This window comes from Emys orbicularis, chromosome 2 (genome assembly GCF_028017835.1).
Source record: "Emys orbicularis isolate rEmyOrb1 chromosome 2, rEmyOrb1.hap1, whole genome shotgun sequence".
NCBI classification, from domain to species: Eukaryota; Metazoa; Chordata; order Testudines; family Emydidae; genus Emys; species Emys orbicularis.
This window is the reverse complement of record NC_088684.1, coordinates 255900934-255920091: the sequence shown is the minus strand read 5'-3', so window position 1 is coordinate 255920091 and position 19158 is coordinate 255900934. Positions and strand designations below refer to the sequence as shown.

Sequence of the window (19158 nt, the reverse complement as noted above, 5' to 3'; positions counted from 1 at the left end):
TGGCACAGACTGTACAGTTAGTTTTCTTAAGGCAACGAGAGCAGCCCACTACAAGATCACCTGATGGGAAAAGAAGTTCTTCGAATGGCCTCTGCACAGGGATGTGCAACTTGCCATCCATGGCAAAATGGGCTGAGTCCATCGTGAAGAACTCAGGTTACGGATTAACCTTAGTTTCCCAATTTTCCATCTTGCTTTCTATCATGATCATCACCCTATTGTGTTGACTCTTCGATGCAGTATTGTCACGGAACAAAACCACCACCATGGCTCCATGCTACTATGTAGGACAGGAAATAAGACAAGCTCCACTCTGATGAATGTTTTTAGTAGCTCATGAGAGGGGAAAGTAAACACACGACAGAAAGTCTTAAGTTTTACATAATCATTTAAGTTATACATAAAAGGTGATTTACAAGTATATGCAAAATTAAAAAAAAATACAAAAACGTAAGATTAAGGATGAGTTGATATTTCATTTTTAAAACACCCTTTTTTGTTCATCTGTATTTATCAAAACTAAAAAAAAAAATCACAAAAAGCAGTATCTTTATAAAATATGCAAATACCAATATTTAGTTACATAGCCATGATAACTTTAGGTGCAAAGCAAAACACAAAGTGGAATGTTAATCATGCCCATCCACATCTTCCTTCCTCTTCAATTAGATGCTCATAACACACTGTATGAACTGAAAGAAAACAGGCATCCATGTTAACCAAGTGCAGCGGAACATGAATAGCCTCCCCCCTCCCCGACGTTGCTTGAAATGCTCTCCACATATACTCACTGACCTCAACTCCATTTTCCACAAACTGTCTTCAGCCAAACAAGGGAGCCACGCTCAAGGAGGCTACCAGAGCATCAGAGTAAGCTAAAAAAGCTTACAAGGGCATGAGAGCTTCACTGAGGGGAAGCCAAGCCAACTCGGAGGAGTGAAACAGAAACCTAGGTATACCTGGATCCCAGCACAGAAAGCACATGATATTTTGAATCTATAACACCTACTGTCTCTGAGGGAAGAGTGACGAGCATGCACCACCATGTTTTTTCCCTCCACAATTGGTCAGGGGGGGAAGAGCGGATGGGAAGAGACAACTTTCTCAATGCCTATTCTATCCTGGGGCTCTCAGCTACAATAGTAAATAAGGGTGCCAATTGTAATAGTCTTTAGTGTAATGATTTTTTGGCTCCAGCCTTAAGTACTTTTTCTTTAATTACAATTTTAGCTAGGTTGGAGTAAACAAATGTCTTAGGTGCACTTACATCATCATACTGGAAATTGACAACACCCTGCTGGGCTGTGTCCCTTCTTCGAAAACTGTCTGCAAAAATATATAAAGAATTGTGTATTACTGGAATCAGTGGAAGCACTGTATTTTATCAATACATTGAGTATTTAGATGCTATCCTTCTGATTAAAATTGACCCCTCCTTTATTACTAAGCTGCATTTGCAAAGAGAACAAAAAAAAAAATCCTGTAGTCTACTTAAAATTTGTTGCTTATAAGCACTGCTCAGTTGGCACAAGGTTTTCATGTGCCAGTTTGTCCAAAGGCCAGTTTTAATTCTCAGCAAAGACCTGGAGACTGGTTTTGTGAGGATTAATAGGTCTCTTTCTAATGCAGAAGAGCTTTGATGTCATCAAATAATTAACACTCTACACCTTCTACTGTGAACACTGGTTCAGCAGAGTAGGCTGTAGCCCTCTTATAATGCACTATGCTCACAATGCTTCCTCCAGTAGCGAAGCTTTCTTATAGGACAGGAGCAAGATGAGAGGGAAGAGCTGAAGAGAGCAATGGAGAGAGTTTTGGAGAAAGGGTGACAGCAAGAAGTTAAGGGGGAGAATGACAAGAGAACAAACAGAAAATAGAAGAAATAAGGAAAGACGTGGGAAGACAATAGATGAGGTCAGACAGGAAAAGACTCATGCTACTGTTGAAACTCCCAAAATGGTAATGAATAGTTGAAGAGACTTCTGGTCTGGCTAACGAAACAATCTTTATAACAACTGCTATGGTTATGTGATGTGGTATAAAAGTTGGTTTCCCTGAAGTGATTAAGCCATTTCAGAAGAGGACAAATGGGAGAACTTCAATAATAATAATAATATACGGTATCAGCTCTGACTGAAAATGGCTAATCTGCTGTAGGAGGAGCCAACTCCTGGGATTAAGAAGTTAACGTTTTCTGAGACACCTTAGATTAAACTGATTTCATAAAATAAAAATGTATTACCAGATGCTTCTCTATAACATACCAGTGAGAGCTCTGAGTTTTACACAGCAGGCAATGTAATCATCAAATGTAATCTTCCCATGGGTGCTGTATCGTTTTGCGACTGCAGTCACTGTCTGTGGGCTCAACCTAAATCCTAATTGAAAGAGTCAGGAAAAATAGTGAAATGACAACCAAGTTACAGAGATCCAAGGCAGTTTTTATGGGAAGATTTGTTGTGTGCCAGTTTATGGAAAACATTGTTATGTTGGGAAATCCCACCAAGTCAATGTCATGATATTAGAAGCAGGGGAAATTTCAACAGCCAGTAATAGGGAAGTTTCACAATTTACCCATAGTTGTCAAGGCTTTCTGCAGCTCTTGAGGATCCACTGTACCACTTCTGTCACTGTCAAAACTTATGAAGTGTTGTCTCCACCCGTTCAACACAGCCCAGAGCTCTTTAAATTCATTGAATCCCAATGTACCAGACATATCCCTCTGAACCATGGCTAAGGAAAAACTGTTTAATTTCCAAGCAAGTGCTAAATATTCCTCAATTAGGATCTATATTTAGTCATGCAAGATTGAAATGTATTTACTTAAGTTTGGGAAATAAAGGGTATCTTTAATCCCCCCCCCCACCCCCCAATTGTGCTAGTGTTACCCTCCTCTAGAGCACAGAACTATCCAAGAGCTCTGGCAGACAGAATACTTTTGGCTAAAAGTCAGCAATCAGAAAGCCAAAGGGCCTCCTCCATCCATCTGAAAAAGAAATACAGCATCGCCTCTCTGGTGCTGTACTGCTTCCATGCATTTTTCATCATTAGCTTTGTCCAAACATCAGAAGCTAGCAATAAAATAAAGGCTTGTGCATATACTAGTATTTGATCTCCTAAAAATAAGAGATTTGTTTTGCAGGTCATGTACTAAGAGTAAAATAAGAAAGTTAAGGTAGATAGAGCCTTGCAAATCCGTGGATATCTGCTTTATATCCGCGAATGTGGTTGTATTGTTTATCATCTTTGCGGATTGCATGTGGATCCAAATTTTTTTTTATCTGCACAGCGCTTTAACAGTGAGACAGGGTGATGTGGGTGTGGATAAATATAAAATTAATTATTGTGGATGCAGATCCAAATTTTTGTATCCGTGCATACTCTAAAGGTAGAGGACCAAAGAACTATAGGGGAGTTCATCATCTAAATATTTTGTTAGTGGCGAGCCTACAAGTCCTAACGCCTCTTATTTTATTTCTGATAATGTCTTGCAGCAAAACATTTGGAATATCAGTTATAGTTCCAATAGTGTACAAAAGAAACCAACCCTCCTCTTGTATTTTTCCCTTCATTCCTTTGGAATTTTGAGTTAGAAAATGAAGGAATATTTTTAAGCCTTGTGTTCTGTCAGTCACAAAAATCAACTATCCGTATGCTAAATATCAAGTGATCTATCAGTGCAGGGAGTACCAATTAGTCACATCAGTTCAAAGAAAGTTTATAAACTAACACAGTAGAACACCTATTTTATCTATTGGGTATTCAGTTCATAATATTATACATCTAAGAATTACATAGGTATAATGCATAAGTTAATCGTTCATAACAAATGTATACAGTTTTTTTTGTTTGTTTTTTGTTTTTTTTTAATTGCATCTCTTTGACGAGGCAAACATGTGTAGCCACTTGAATGCTGGCTGAAGGACTGAAGTCACATTCTGTGGCAGAAAAAGGACTTGGCCAGCAAAAGAAAGAAAAAAAAGATTAACATAACCCATCATTCATAAGATCGATGGTCATAAAATAGGGGTTCTACTGTAGCTAATCCTCCCAATTCCAGTTGTGTGTTAGAGCTATACTACCTTGGATACTCTTCCATGGAGTTTTTCTACTTAATAACAAATAACTAGCAACTCATTCTGCCTAAAGGTTAACGAATGTGTTTATAAAAGCACTTCAAGCCAGAGCTTTCATGTTAATGCAATTATAGGCAGGTCTGATAGCACCACATATTAAGGTTGCCTGACCCTTTCCATTATAACATCCTGTTTTCAGTTACTTATAACTTTGCCAATCTCTAACCATTTGGTCTGAAATTTTCCAGAACAAAAGCCTGGAAAACTTCAGCCAAAATGGTTCAGCTATTTCTGAAAATGAGCCTAGGGAAAAATACATCATTTTGTCCATTATAAAAATTGACAGACATTTCTTTGAACAGTTTTAATGTCCCCATGCTCTGAAATAGGGACTTGAAATCTGGCAGGTGCATGGCCTTTGTGTCAGAAATGTGTCTTTTGGCATCCCCGTGGAAAAACTGCCCAAATCATGGGGGGGAAAAAACACAGTTCACACAAGTTCAATAGAGACATCTTAGACTTTAGCAGCTAAAATTTCAAGAATAAGTTATCCAATGATGGGGGTTCCACAACCTCCATTGGAAGTTTATTCCAGAGCTTAACTACCCTTATAGTTTGAAAGTTTTTCCTAATAGCTAACCTAAATTTCCCTTGCTGCAGATTAATCCCACTACTACTTGTCCTACTTTCAATAGACATGGAGAACAATTTATTACCATCCTCTTTATAACAGCCCTTCCCTTAACATACTTGATTATTGATACCAGGTTCCCCCTCCCACCCAGTCGTCTTTTCTCAAGACTAAACGTGCCCAATTTTTTTTAACCTTTACTCATAGGAAAGGTTTTTTTTAAATCTATCATTTTTGACTCCTCTGAACTTTCTCCAATTTGTTCACATCCTTCCTCAAGTGTGATGCCCAGAACTGGACACCGTACTACAGCTGAGACCTCACCAGTGCAGAGTACAGCAGGTCAATTACATACAACACTCCCATTAATACACCTCAGAACGTTATTAGCCTTTTTCACAACTGCATCACAGACTCTCATTCAGTTTGTGATCCACTATAACACCCAGATCTTTTTCAGCACTACCACATAGCCAGTTATTCCCCATTTTGTAGTTGTGTATTTTTCCTTTCCTAAGTGTAGTACTTTGCACTTGTCATTACTGAATTTCATCTTGATTTCAGACCAATTCTCCAACCTATTAAGGTCATTTTGAATTCTAATCCTCTCCTCCGAAGTGCTTGCAACCCTTCCCACCCTGGTCTCATTTGCAAATTATATAACCATATGCAAGTCACTAATGAAAATACTGAATAGTACTGGCCATAGGACTGACCCCTGTGGGACTCCATTATATATGCCCTCCTGGTTTGACAGCAAACCACTGACAACTACTCTTTGGGTCTTTCATCCATATTACCACATGATGGAATTTCTATTTTCAATTGTTTAAGTTCCTAGAAAAGCATGCACAAATTACATTAAAAGAACATTATGAAGGTTGTAAAGTCAAGCACTCAAGTTACGAAATACCAGAATAAAGTTACCCTTGCCTCACTCAATACCCAGGATAAACTGTGCTCACTTAGAGCATGTCTGCACTGCAGTTAGACACCTGACTGACCCGTGCCAGCTGATTTGGGCTCATAGGGCTCAGGCTAAGGAGCTGTTTAACCATGGTGTAGACATTCGGGCTGAAGCCCGAGCTCTGGGACCCTCCACCATAATAGGGTCCCAGAGTCCAAGCTCCAGCCCGAGCCCAAACATCTACACCGCAATTAAACAGCAAATTAGCCTGAGACCCACAGGCCAGCTGCAGGTTTTTAACTGCAGTGTAGACCATACCCTTCGTGAGCAGCTATTCAATATTTTGTTTTCTCCTCATTGTTCAGTGTGTCGCTTCATGCCTTGTTTACTGTAAACTATCCAAACCTGCTCTGAATACAATATTATCCTCATGAGCTTTTCTATGGCACTCATTACTACAGTACCAGTGATTCACAAAAGTTAATGTATCCTCACAACAGCCCTGTGAAGTTAGGGGTGGTGGTATACTCATTTTACAGGTGGGGAACTGAGGCAAAGAGATTAAGGTCAAAAGTATCCACTAATTTTGGATGCCCAATTTGAGACATCTATGACCTGATTTTTTCAGAGTACTTAACATTATTTAGCACTTCATATGTTCAAAGCAGTTTCCATTGACTACTTTTGCATCTGTGAGTGTTCAGCACTTTAGCAAATTCATCCTCTGGGTATCAATTTGGGCAGCCAGAAAATGAGGAACCCATGATTAGTGACCATCTGAGAAGATTTGGTTTAAAGCAACATGCCCAACACAGAGGAATTCTGTGGTACAGACAAAAGGATAGAATTCATTTCTCCAGGGCAGCATTCAAGTGTCTTTACCATGACAACACTCTCTTCCTGCAATCCCCTAGCTCGCTCACTACTCACTTTCCACCTTCTGCAACAAATAAGGCAGCATCCTGCAGACAATAAGCCTGTTTCAATACACAAGCCTCGATTCCTTCCCAGAGCAGGTTCATTCCGTGCACTTAATGAGTTGGGGTCCTGTAGAAAAAAGTATTACAAGGGGCAGAATTAAGATTGCCTGTGCAAACTAATTCTGGTATTTCTTAATATAGGAGTACCTGATTTTGCAACCTTAATGTTCTTCTAGCAGTTTCCTTTTGTAATATTTATACAGTACACCCAAGACAAAGGATACATCCAGCATAGAAACCATGAGCCTGCACGTCTCTAGGTTGAAAGCTGTTTAAATGAGGGGGGGAAATAGATTAGTAGCAGTAAATATGAATTACTGATTTCTCAGTTTGGTTTCATAATATATACATGAAATAAGACATCACTCCCACTGGAAAGCTGCAGTCTTGCAATTAGCAATCTCACTCTGATTCAAATAAAGAAAAAATCTTCTATTCTGAGGTGGGTGGTGCAAGAGGTTATTATTTTAGCCTGTTATTTTTGGAATCCAGTCTTAAATTACAAATGAGATAAATTTTAGTCAATCTCAACTCATGTAAGCTTTTGGCTACATCAAAATGGGCAGTCTGATCAGGACAGTAATCGCACTGTAAACTCTACCAGCCTAGACTGGAGTCAAACTGTTGGAATACAGAATGTTTCATATCTAGACCATTACTGGTGGCCTGAGCAATTCAGCTCTACTCACAACACAAATTTAACTTTGTGGACACCATATATCAGGTACTTGGATCATCAAGTCTACTCACAGCATTCTTTGGTGGTCAATAGATGCATGCGGGTGTCACTTTCCTAAATGTGTTAACACTGGTCATCTTAATATATTATAGATGTTATTGAACTAGTTTATTTTTAACTTCTCAAAAGCTTGACACAGAGCTGTTTTCTTGCAGTCTGATCACCGGCCTCTAACTGCGCTTTAAGTTGTTTTGTTACTGTAAGTACAAGGCTTTAGACACCATGAATGTGTGTCAACTCTGCAAAGTAACTTTGTGAAAAATGGCACATTCTTACAAAACAGATCTGTTCTTGGTGGATTCAGAATTATACCTGCTTGCTTGAGAATCCACACTAATCTTGTCATTAGTCTCGCTGCATGTCAGATTAGTTAAGAAAACTTAGTACTTCATTTGGAATTTATGTTCTAAGAAAAATGGGGCTGCACAGGTGTAAAAGAGGGGAGAATTTGGCCCACAGAATCTTCATTACTGGTGATGATCCAAGCAGCGGGGGGGGGGGGGGGGCGGGGGGGGGAGCTTGACTTTCAGATCCCAAGTTTCCAAAGCAGGCAGCAAGAAAAATCTTTATTTGTAACTGTACAAGTTAGAGTTGGACTCACTGAGAGGAAAACATGGAATCACTCTATGCTACGTTTATAGTACCTTTTCAGAACACAGCTTCACATTAAAGTATCTGTACATTTGTTTTAAATTTCAAAAGTCAGTTGCATGAACTTTAAGATTAGGAAGGTCTAAATTTAACTTTAGTACTTTCTGTCTGTAGTGTCTAAAGATCATCAACCCAGATTTGTAGTCTGAGTTGTAGCCTTCACTCCAGATTTCTTTACTGCTCAGGATAAAAATTAAAATATAATTTTGGGATATTCTACAGAAGTTTCCTCATTGTAACCACCTACTCAGGGTTGTGAAACCTCTAGGACTGTCCTGGAGTCTCCAGGAATTAAAGATCAATCTTTAATTAAAGATTGTCATGCAATGTAACCTCCAGGAACACATCAACAAAAATTGGCAGCCCTACACCTACTAAATATGCTTAAGTAAACACATGGGGCTCAAGTCAACTGAAGGTATGTCAGCGTCTGCTGTATAAACCCGCTATTATCTTTGTATGAAGAGTATCATGCAGACAAGATCAATATTAAAAAAGGTCCTAGGTCATCAAATTCATCTGTTTGACGTAGTAATCAATAAAACCTGTGTTGCTCAAACAGCTGATGACAGGATTAGGTGTAAAACTCCTTCACTGGAGATTTTATAGAGATGAATATCTAGTCAAATAGATGTTGCCACTGAGTTGCAGAAAGACCACTTCTGAAACATGAACTCTTTTACACACTACCATTTAGAATTCAGAATTCTAAGCATTAATTTTTGGAGAGTGGCTGTTCTGAGTTAAAACTTACCCAACATCTGAAACAGACAGATATCTCCTAGACAGCCAAATACTGTAGAGTGAAAAATCAACAAGATACTTAAGCCCCTGAATTCTGTGACAGACTAATTAGAGAAACTGTATCAAAAAGTCCTTGAACTGATCCTCTGAAAATCTAGTACTAAACACACTCAAGGAACCATGGGCCTAGGGATGAAAAGAGAACTCAGACCTTCTCAATAAAAGGCCTGTTCCAAGGGGACCTTTTATGCTGGTTTCTAATGGACTCTGTGGAAGGATCTCGTTTATTGAATCTGGGTATCCACAACACCTGGTCCAACATAAATCTTAATTGTACATTGGAATACCACATTCACAAAATTATTAGGGCTGTCAAGCGATTAAAAAAATTAATTGTGATTAATCGCACTGTTAAACAATAGAATACCATTTTTTAAAAATATTTTTGGATGTTTTCTACATTTTCAAATATATTGATTTCAATTACAACACAGAATTGAAAGTGTACAGTGCTCACTTTATATTGATTTGATTACAATTATTTGCACTGTAAAAAACAAAAGTAGTAATTTTGCAATTCACCTAATACAAGTTCTGTGGTGCAATCTCTATCATGAAAGTTGAACTTACATGTGCAAAATAAACTGCATTCAAAAATAAAACAATGTAAAATTTTAGCGCCTGCAAGTCCACTCAGTCCTACTTCTTGTTCAGCCAATCGCTCAAACAAGTTTGTTTAGATTTGCAGGAGATAATGCTGCCCGCTTCTTGTTTACAATGTCTCCTGAAAGTGAGAACAGGCATTTTCATGGCACTGTCGTAGCCAGCGTCTCAAGATATTTACGTGCCAGATGTGCTAAAGATTCATATGTCCCTTCATGCTTCAACCACCATTCCAGGGGACATGCGTCCATGCTGATGACTGGTTCTTTTTGATAACAATCCAAAACAGCGTGGACCGATGCATGTTCATTTTCATGTTCATCTGAGTGAGATGCCACCAGCAGAAGGTTGATTTTTCTTTTTTGGTGGTTCGGTTTCTGTAGTTTCTGCATCATAGTGTTGCTCTTTTAAGACTTCTGAAAGCACGCTCCACACCCCGTCCCAATCAGATTTTTGGAAGGTACTAGAGATTCTTAAATCTTGGGTCGAGTGCTGTAGCTATCTTTAGAAATTTCATATTGGTACCTTCTTTGCATTTTGTCAAATCTGCAGTGAAAGCTATAACATGAAATAGATGGCAGAATGCAGGTAAAACAGAGCAGGGGACATACAATTCTCCTCCACGGATTTCAGTCACAAATTTAATTAATACTTTTTTTTAATCGAGCGTCATCAGCATGGAAACGTCCTCTGGAATGGTGGCCGAAGCACAAAGGGGCAAACGAATGTTTAGCATATCTGGCAAGTAAATACCTTGCAATGTCAGCTAAAAAGTAGGAGCGTTGCCAGCAGATCGAGGGAAGTGATTATTCCCTCTATTTGGAACTGGTGAGGCCACATCTGGACTACAGCATCCAGTTTTGGGCCCCCCACTACAGAAAGGATATGGACAAATTGGAGAGAGTCCAGTGGAGGGCAATGAAAACAATTAGGGGGCTGGAGCACATGACTTATGAGGAGAGGCTGAGGAAACTGGGCTTATTTAGTCGGCAGAAGAGAAGAGTGAGGGGGGGATTTGATAGCAGCCTTCAACTACCCGAAGGTGGGTTCCAAAGAGGATGGAGCTAGGCTGTTCTCAGTGGTGGCACATGTCAGAACAAGGAGCAATGGTCTCAAGTTGCAGTGGGGAAGATTTAGGTTGGATATTAGGAAAAACTATTTCACTAGGAGGGTGGTGAAGCACTGGAATGGGTTACCTAGGGAAGTGGTGGAATCACCATCCTTAGAGGTTTTAAAGGGCCGGCCTGATAAAGCCCTGGCTGGGATGAATTAGTTGGGGTTAGTCAATTACAACACAGAATACAATATATATGAAAATGTAGAAAATCATCCAAAATATTTAATAAATTTCAATTGGTATTCTATTGTTTAACAGTGCAATTAAAACTGCAATTTAATTGTGACTTTTTTTAAGTTAATCGCGTGAGATAACTGCAATTAATTGACAGTCCTAAAAATTATCTAATAGTAATGTACTTGCTAGCCTACTTGATAACACAAACTAAATTTGGTGAAACATTAGCAGTTCCAGGTGAGCCAATAGGAAGCGAGAAGGCAAAACTAAAATCCTTCTCTAAAGAAGTGTTCTCGGGGCCAACTACTCCCTATGACTAAGTTCTTGCAGCATAGTGCATATGACTCCAGAGTGGAACGTTTGGAAGCAGTTAGACTACTTTCAAAAACAAATGTAAGTACTTCTTACCATGTGAACTTAATAACTATGCAGATAGTACAACTAATGATTGTCTAATATGAATCAAATATACTTTTATTTAAATTGTCAACTTACGTTTATACCCTCCTGCTATACCCGACTGGGTCAGACATCTCTGCAGCTCATCAGCATCTATTTGTCCATCCTTTTGAAAACAGAAAAGTAGGCTTGGAAAAGTTAGCTTTTCATCAGTAAATGTCGATAAACTTTCACATCAAGATCCACGTTCACTGATAAACCTATGCATGGAACCTTATACAAAAGACTGGCTCTACCGAGCGTACTAATTTCAATTTAATTTAAATTCACTCCAAATTATTTTATCTGTTGATTCATAGAGTTTAAGACCAGCATGGACCACTAGATCATCTAGTCTGACCTCCTGTATATCACAGGCTATTTAAATATCACCCAAATACCTCTGTCGTGCCCAATGACCTCAGTTAAACTAAAGCACTTTAATCCTCAGAAAACTGAACTGTTGCATGCCATAGGCAGAGAACAGAAAATTCTGACATGCCATCAATGCCCCTGCGACAGCAGGGAATTCGTTGGGTGAAACAAGTCCAGATGATCCTACCAGGAGTTCCATGCCGCGGAGGTGAAAAAAACAGCAAGGTCCTAGCTGATCTGAGTTGAGGGAAAATTCCTTCCCAACCCCAAATCCAACAATCAGTTTGACCCTGAACATATGAGCAAAACATCAGCAAGGCATCAGAGGATTCTCTGTACCGCCTCAGAGCACCACTCCACCCAAACTGGTATCCCATCTCTAGTTATGTTCAATCTGACCCTTCAGAGGAAGGAGAAAGACATTCCCAAGATTACAAATGTGCATGGGGGATGACGACTCCTTCCTTACTCCTGAAGCATGAGATAAGATTAGTTGTTACGATAATATAGAACTAAAAGTGCAATGAACTTGCTGAGGACAACATAGGCAGTCCTGGTTTAAAGATTTGCATTCTAGTTTCTATAACAGGACTCTACAAAACAAAGTAAACTACATCAGAGAACATACATCCCCACTTCCCGAGATAGACATTAGATTGACAGTTCAAAAAAAGTTGGTTTGGAACAGTGAATTGTTAATAGAGCAAATTAAAGCAGAAAGTAAAATATTTTAAAGGAATAAAACAGAAAAAATACCTATCTGCTCAATTAGGAATACGATTTCCTTCCAAAGCATCCCTCTCAAGGCCAGTTAGAGATTATGAACAACTGCCAAGTCAGGTAAAGCAATGAGCTGTCAAAAGTGGAGTTGGAATTGCATGTCACATTCCTCACACCCACCATTAAAGTTTATAAAAAGTTCTAAAGTGCAATTTAACCTCATTCTAAGATTAAATGTTTTTTAGATGCAAATAGACTTGACTGATTCCAGAAGCATTAAGTACTAAAACAAGAGTTGTTTTATATTTGAAGCCTATCTAATTTTCCTCAGCATTTTCCGGAGAGTTTTTATATCTAGTACATATCTAATTTAAGCCTGAAAGAATGATAAACTGCTGACTACAGATGACATCCAGATAACATTATCCGAGAAAGGATACTAGTCCTCAAATTTATAACTATAGTACTTCCAGAAGAGACTAGTGGGGGAAAAAACATGTTTATCTATCAGCTCCAGATATACTCCTCTGAATATGTCCTGTAAATAAGTGGTTTTTATTCTAGCTGACATTTTACAAGGCCTGACAAAAGGCAATTGTACCTTTTGACCAATTAAATACACTGCTCCCCAACTTCTAGTATCTTTGGTCTTTAGGCCAGCTTTATAGACAGTGCACTATATACACTACTATTATAATACAGGTGTGGTAGAACCATAGGAAAACTCCAGTGTAAGAAATTCAATTACATCAAATCAGTATAAGTGGTCAATCACGTTTTAAAATTCTTTAAATTAAGAATCAAAACAAGAAGCCAATATCTTGACAACTTGAAGATGTGAAGGGGAACTGAAAGAATGGAAATTGGAAACAGAGCTATAAGGCAAGTCCTACGTAAAAAAAACTTTAACAGTCCAACTTTACATTAGACAGGGCTTTACAGACAAGCAGTAATAAAATGAACGGCTCCCACAGAGAGACAAATTCAAATCACTGAATGGAGATTCTGAAAAAAAGGTTAGTATAGTTTAGATTTTTTTTTTAAATATCTAAGATATTAACATTCATATGGTTTTCTCTTAAGATAATTTCCAGTATAAATTTGATATAAAACTCAAATTGATATTGCAGATGTACGAATTCATCCTGCGATAAATATATTGTGAGTCACAACAGGCTGCAAGTGAAAAAGGGCGGTCAAACCAGTTTGAGGTTCTATAATAATTTGACTTGAAAAGTTAGGTGGGTTTGGCTCATTAAGTATTTTCATGGATGGCCACATGATACTACTTTAGTCCTGTTCTTTTTATCGATTCAGTCACTTTTTGCTTACAGGTTTATTCATCAAAAGGACTACTACAGGTAGATAACAGATTCTTCTTTAGCTCCGTAAGAAACATTTCTAAAGGTCTCTACTTTATTTCAGTGAAGAACCAGATTCCTCACAAATAAGGAGAATCCTTACATATGTACTCATTTGACTACTTTCATGTGGTTTGTTCTAATACCCTCATTTGTTGTCTTTGCTGCCAGAATGCATTGATTCAATAGCGGTGTATTTTTGAAACTATTACACTTTAAGTGTTACGTAGGTTGTAAGAAGTCAGTTATTGAAAGAGAATAGTGAAAAGGGAGCGGAGACCAAGGGTACTCTGGGATCCTTAACTCTGAATGTCTTGACTTCCACAATTACACCCTTGAAACTGCATTAATGGGTTTTTGCAAATAAACAAACAGTCGGACAGACAAGTTGTTTACTGGACAGTACATAGGATTTATTAGACAAATGACTAGAAAGATGTAAATTTATTTTGTCAGAGCAATAAAGCCTCTAGCTCTAGCGAGCTTACTTGTTTAAAATAAGTTTTTAAAATGGATTAGAAATTGTTACTTGCAGGAATATATAAAAGTTTAAAGACATGTAGAAAATACAAAATTACAGTATACCAAATCCTTAGAGTAATAAATAGGTAGTCAAAACCAGGCATAGAAAAATTAAGATGCAAATATCTTAAAAAACAAACAACCCCCCCTCCCAAAAAACACACTTCTCCTATACTCTGTTCACTCTGTTCAGCAAACTACTCCAGGTAGTTCATGCCACCAGGTTCTGGTACTCCCGTGTTCCCACATCTAGTGAAGCCATCCCCTTACATAATGACCTAACTCTTACTAACCTCTCCTGGCTCTTATTGAGGCCATCCATGCAACTGACATTTCTGGTTGGATTCTTACACGACAAGTGATGGGCCCTCCCCACCCATGTGCACAGTTTTAAAGTGAGACAGCATAAACTCAAAGAGTATTTAATTCAATTTGACTTGATTCCTCAGCTTGTCCTCACACAGTTTCCAGTATTCAGAGTTTCAATATGCTAGGAAGTTCTGCTATACATACACCTCTGTGGCAAATACTGATGTCCAATATTTAAGTTGCAATACAATGAGAATAATTTTGTCTTATGTCATAACTTCAACCAAATAGTTTTTTTTTTTTTTTGGGGGGGGGGGGGGGGGGGAACATACCTGCCCAGCTACTGCAGCAAAATAACCATACAAAGGATCTTGAGTCTGTCCATGGAACACTGGTCCTCCTGGAGCAGCTCCATACTTTAAAACAAGAAATAGATGATTAAGATACAATTAATGCTTTTAGTTGACTACAATATTTGTAATCTTGCATTTCAGCATCAATTCTGAGTGTCATTTTTGTATACACCTTGTCAAAACCTGTAACTGCTTTAAAAGAGAGCACACAACTTTGGTGTATATACTTGCTACAATGTAAAGCAGGCCTACATAAAATCTTACATTTGAGTCAGCCCAGTGATCTAATAGTTATAGTAGCACACAGTGCCTAAATTATTCATACATGGCATCTCCATTACTAAAGGTTTGCAACCATGGTAGCCCATTTTGTACGATCCTCTGCAAATCTAGTCCTTTTGATCCACGCAGGATACCACATTGTCCATCAAAGATCTTCTTTTTCTGTGTTGTTCTCTATCAACTTTCCCTTCAAGTGCCTGTAAACATACATCACGCACTGCAAACTCAATCTGTCTTTTCACTAGCATTTGCTCAATTCTCTAGTACAGGGGTCGGCAACGTTTGGCACGTGGCTCGCCAGGGTAAGCACCCTGGCGGGCCGGGCCAGTTTTATTTACCTGCTGACGCGGCAGGTTCGGCCGATCGCGGCCCCCACTGGCCGCGGTTCGCCGTCCCGGGGCAATGGGGGTGGCGGGAAGCGGCGCGGGCGAGTGATGTGCTGGCCGCGGCTTCCCATTGCCCCGGGACGGCGAACCGCGGCCAGTGGGGGCCGCGATCGGCCGAACCTGCCGCGTCAGCAGGTAAATAAAACTGGCCCGGCCCGCCAGGGTGCTTACACTGGCGAGCCGCGTGCCAAACGTTGCCGACCCCTGCCTAGTATGTTTTCACTAGTTACACAGTCTATCCATGATATTTTCAGAATTCTTCTATAACAACATAATTCAAAGGACTGTAGTTTGTTTGTTTGTTTGAATGTCCATGTTTTAGAGCTGTAATGTAACACAGACCAAATGTAGGTTTTTAAGAGTCAGAATCTAGTCTTCAGATTTATATCCCTTCTCCTCAGATATTTATTCTTCCAGAATGTCTCTTTTGCTCTTGTTGTTCTGGTGCTGATTTCAGTATCAGATCTTCCATCTTCTGTAATGATGCTTTCTAAGTAGCAATAATTTCTCACTTGCTGTATGACTGTTGTTCACTAGAATCTTGCATGTTTTCACAGGCTCCTTGCACATACCACTATAGTTTTTATCTTGTCCACATTCAACTCTAAACCATATGTAATCTCCACTAACTTCATCAGACCTCCTTCAGAATCAGCCACCAGCACTGTCAGTTGCATAGCAAATATGCCTAAATTAGGGAGTCAGATTTATACTCTAGTTCAGGGGTGGGCAAACTTTTTGGCCCGAGGATCACATCTGGGAATAGAAATTGTATGGCAGGCCGTGAATGCTCACAAGGTTGGGGTGTGGGAGGGGGTGAGGGCTCTGGTTGGGAGTGCGGGCTCTGGGGTGGGGCCAGAAATGAGGAGTTCAGGGTGCAGGCAGGGGCTCCAGGCTGGGGGAGTGGGGTACGAGGGTGAGGACTCTGGGGTTGGGCTGGGGATGACGAGTTTGGGGTACAGGAGGGTGCTCCGGGCTGGGATCGAGGGGTTTGGAGGGCGGGACGGGGATCAGGGCTGGGGCAGGGGCGAGGTGAGAGGCTCAGGGGCGCAGGCTCTGAGCGGCGCTTATCTCAAGCAGCTCCCAGAAGCAGTGGCATGTCCCTTCTCTGGCTCCTACGCGGAGGCAAGTCCAGGCAGCTCTGCATGCTGCCCCGTCCGCAGGCACTGTCCCTGCAGCTCCCATTGGAGCGCCGGAGGGGGCCATTGGAGTGCATAGGAGCCGGAGTGGGGCCATGCAGCTGCTTCCGGGATCCGTGTGGAGCGGCCCCCCGACCCTGCTTCCCGGCTGGAGCACCAGAGGGGGGCCATGCCACGGCTTCTGGGAGCCACGTGGTGCGGCCCCCGACCCTGCACCTTGGCTGGAGTGCTGGAGCAGGGCCATGCGGCTGCTTCTGGGAGCCAGATGGAGTGGCCCCCGACCCTGCTCCCCAGCTGGAGCACCGAAGCGGGGCAAGCCTCAGATCCCGCTCCCCAGGGGGAGCTCGCGGGCCAGCTTAAAACAGCCTACGGGCCGTAGATTGCCCATCCCTGCTCTAGTGCTTTGAGGCTGAAAGAATGAACGCTGCTTGACTGAGATGACACCACAAATTATTAGTATTCATTTGCTTTAGAGCAGGGGTGGGCAAAATACGGCCCGCAGGCCGGATCCAGTCCCATGTAACATTTCTGTCTGGCCTGCCAGGCGCTTTGGCTGCCCCCACACAATCTCCGGGCCGCTAAAAGTCCCGCGGCACAGCCTTTATTTCTGTAAATAATAGAACTGTAGAAATGGCAAAGACTTTTTCAATGTGCTGGTGTTAACGGAAGCCATTGAAATCAGTGAGAGTTGTAGATGCCTAATACCTCAGAAAAGAGGCCTACTTGATTTGAATCCCCTCCCTGCTCCAGCAAATCCAGTTCAAGATATAGTCTTCCATCATCCTCAGTAGAGGTAATAGCATACTAAATGTATCCCTTGTTAAATAAAACTAATTTAGCTAGAATCAAAGCTCTGGTTAAAACGTTAACTAATGTTTTAACCAGAGCTTTGATTCTAGCTAAACTAGTTTTATTTAACAAAGGATAGGTCTATTATTTACAGTCAGCTGCCTGAGCCAGCAGCTTTTTTTATTGTAAGAGGAAAGGGCGAGACTATGGGCTGTGACAGGAGGCCAGCTTCTGGTCCACCAGAGGCAGCAGCAAAAATCCCCCTCTGACCCTAACTATAACAGGAAAACAAAACCATTAACCACCTCAGGCTTGCTACAGAAATGTACTATTCTGACTCATTCTTCTCCCAACCCCCGCAAGCTTGTAAGACTCATGTACTCCAATCAGTTTACCTTTGATCTGAGAACTGTTTACATGATTACACTAACCAGACAAATGCTTTCAACAGGCCTAGGAACCAGTTCAGTCTGAACCATTTTAGAACTAGGGAGGGAACACACTGAGATCAAGCCGGGTGGCTCTTCAAAATCTAGAATCCACTGCTTTTGTGAAGGGTGTTAGGGAGTGGGCCCTGCAACTGAAAGCATCTAGATCAGTGCTGGGGGGAGACAGGGGACAAAGGATCTTAAACTAGTTGGGCGTCTAGGGCCGATGGCGTGAACGCCGCGTAGCACCAGGGCTGGCAGACAGGATTGATACGCAGGGGAAAGAGGGGTGCTCCCCAGAGGACGGGACAGGGCCGTGCTGTTGCTGGGGCAGTGGATGTTGCACTGATACTCGAGCTTTAGCACCGGCATGTGCCCCGCCAGCTCTGTGGCTGGCGCAGACTTCGCTGGCCAGAGAAGCCGAGCTCCCTACTACATACACGGCAGAGGCCTGCGGAGCGTGTCTGACCCCCCGGACACAGCAGGGCACCTGCAGCCCGGACACTGCCGCGGCCCCCGAGTCGGGGGAGGGAGTTTCCTCCCGCCCCCCCCCCCAGCACAGCCCGCGGGGGGCTCCTCTCGCCCCGCAGCACCGACACCCGAGCGGGGCGGGCCTTGCTTCGCGCCCGGCGGGAGGCTCGTCCCAGCCCCTCAACGCCCTGCTGCAGGGCCCCGGCCTGGCTTACCCCGCCCTGGTAGTAGCCTCCTCCGGCGCCGGGGTGCCCAGGATACGCCATGTCTAGCGCGCCGCGGTCTGCTGCTGCCCCTCCCCCTCCCGTCCCTACCAGCTGCACCACAGGCCGGGCGGGGACGCCCGGGTCACACCATCCTCCGGGGGGGGCCTGGAGCAGGGCGCACAACTTGCAGCACCGCTTCTCCCTTCCCTCCTGCGGGCTGTGAGCGACTGCGAATCGCTGAGAGGCTGCGCGGTTTGTTGCTCTGTTAGACCCCCATTTTAGGAAATTATCCCCTTTGGCTCGCTCAGAAGAGAGAGAACACATCCCTCCGCCGTAATGGTACAGGCCAAAGCCCCAGTGGGCGGGTTGTTTTTTTTTAAACAAAAACTTTATCCACACGCAGGCGCAGCTCGGGGAGCACTGCGCTCTCTCAGTGTGCAAGGGGCTGTGGGCCAGCGCTGCGCAACGCAGCCTGCAGCCTAGCCTGGGACCGGGCTTAAAAAGCAACTTTATTGCTCATTCTGGACAAGAAGGGTGGGGGAGTGCGTGATAATTGGCTGCTGCTGCTAGACCAGGGGTCGGCAACCTTTCAGAAGTGGGGTGCCAAGTCTTCATTTATTCACTGTAATTTAAGGTTTCGCGTGCCAGTAATACATTTTAACGTTTTTAGAAGGTCTCTTTCTATAAGTCTATA

General features: G+C 41.9%; 1 protein-coding gene across 3 annotated transcripts; it reads right to left on the bottom strand.

Annotated features, from left to right (window-relative positions):
- Window positions 1-313: 313 nt before the first annotated feature.
- On the bottom strand, window positions 314-18561 carry SRI (sorcin). 3 transcript variants are annotated; one of them, XM_065397938.1, is made up of 9 exons: window positions 18474-18561; window positions 14743-14826; window positions 11181-11250; window positions 8739-8780; window positions 6819-6862; window positions 2575-2722; window positions 2265-2378; window positions 1268-1326; window positions 314-692 (listed from the first exon to the last, which is right to left on the bottom strand). In XM_065397938.1, exons 1-9 carry the CDS (start codon window positions 18522-18524, stop codon window positions 666-668), a joined length of 639 nt encoding a protein of 212 aa, XP_065254010.1. In that variant the 5' UTR covers window positions 18525-18561; the 3' UTR covers window positions 314-665. The 3 variants fall into 3 exon arrangements, with proteins under 3 accessions (XP_065254010.1, XP_065254011.1, XP_065254012.1); XM_065397939.1 differs by lacking the exon at window positions 8739-8780; XM_065397940.1 differs by lacking the exons at window positions 2575-2722; window positions 6819-6862; window positions 8739-8780.
- Between the last annotated feature and the right edge of the window lie 597 nt (window positions 18562-19158).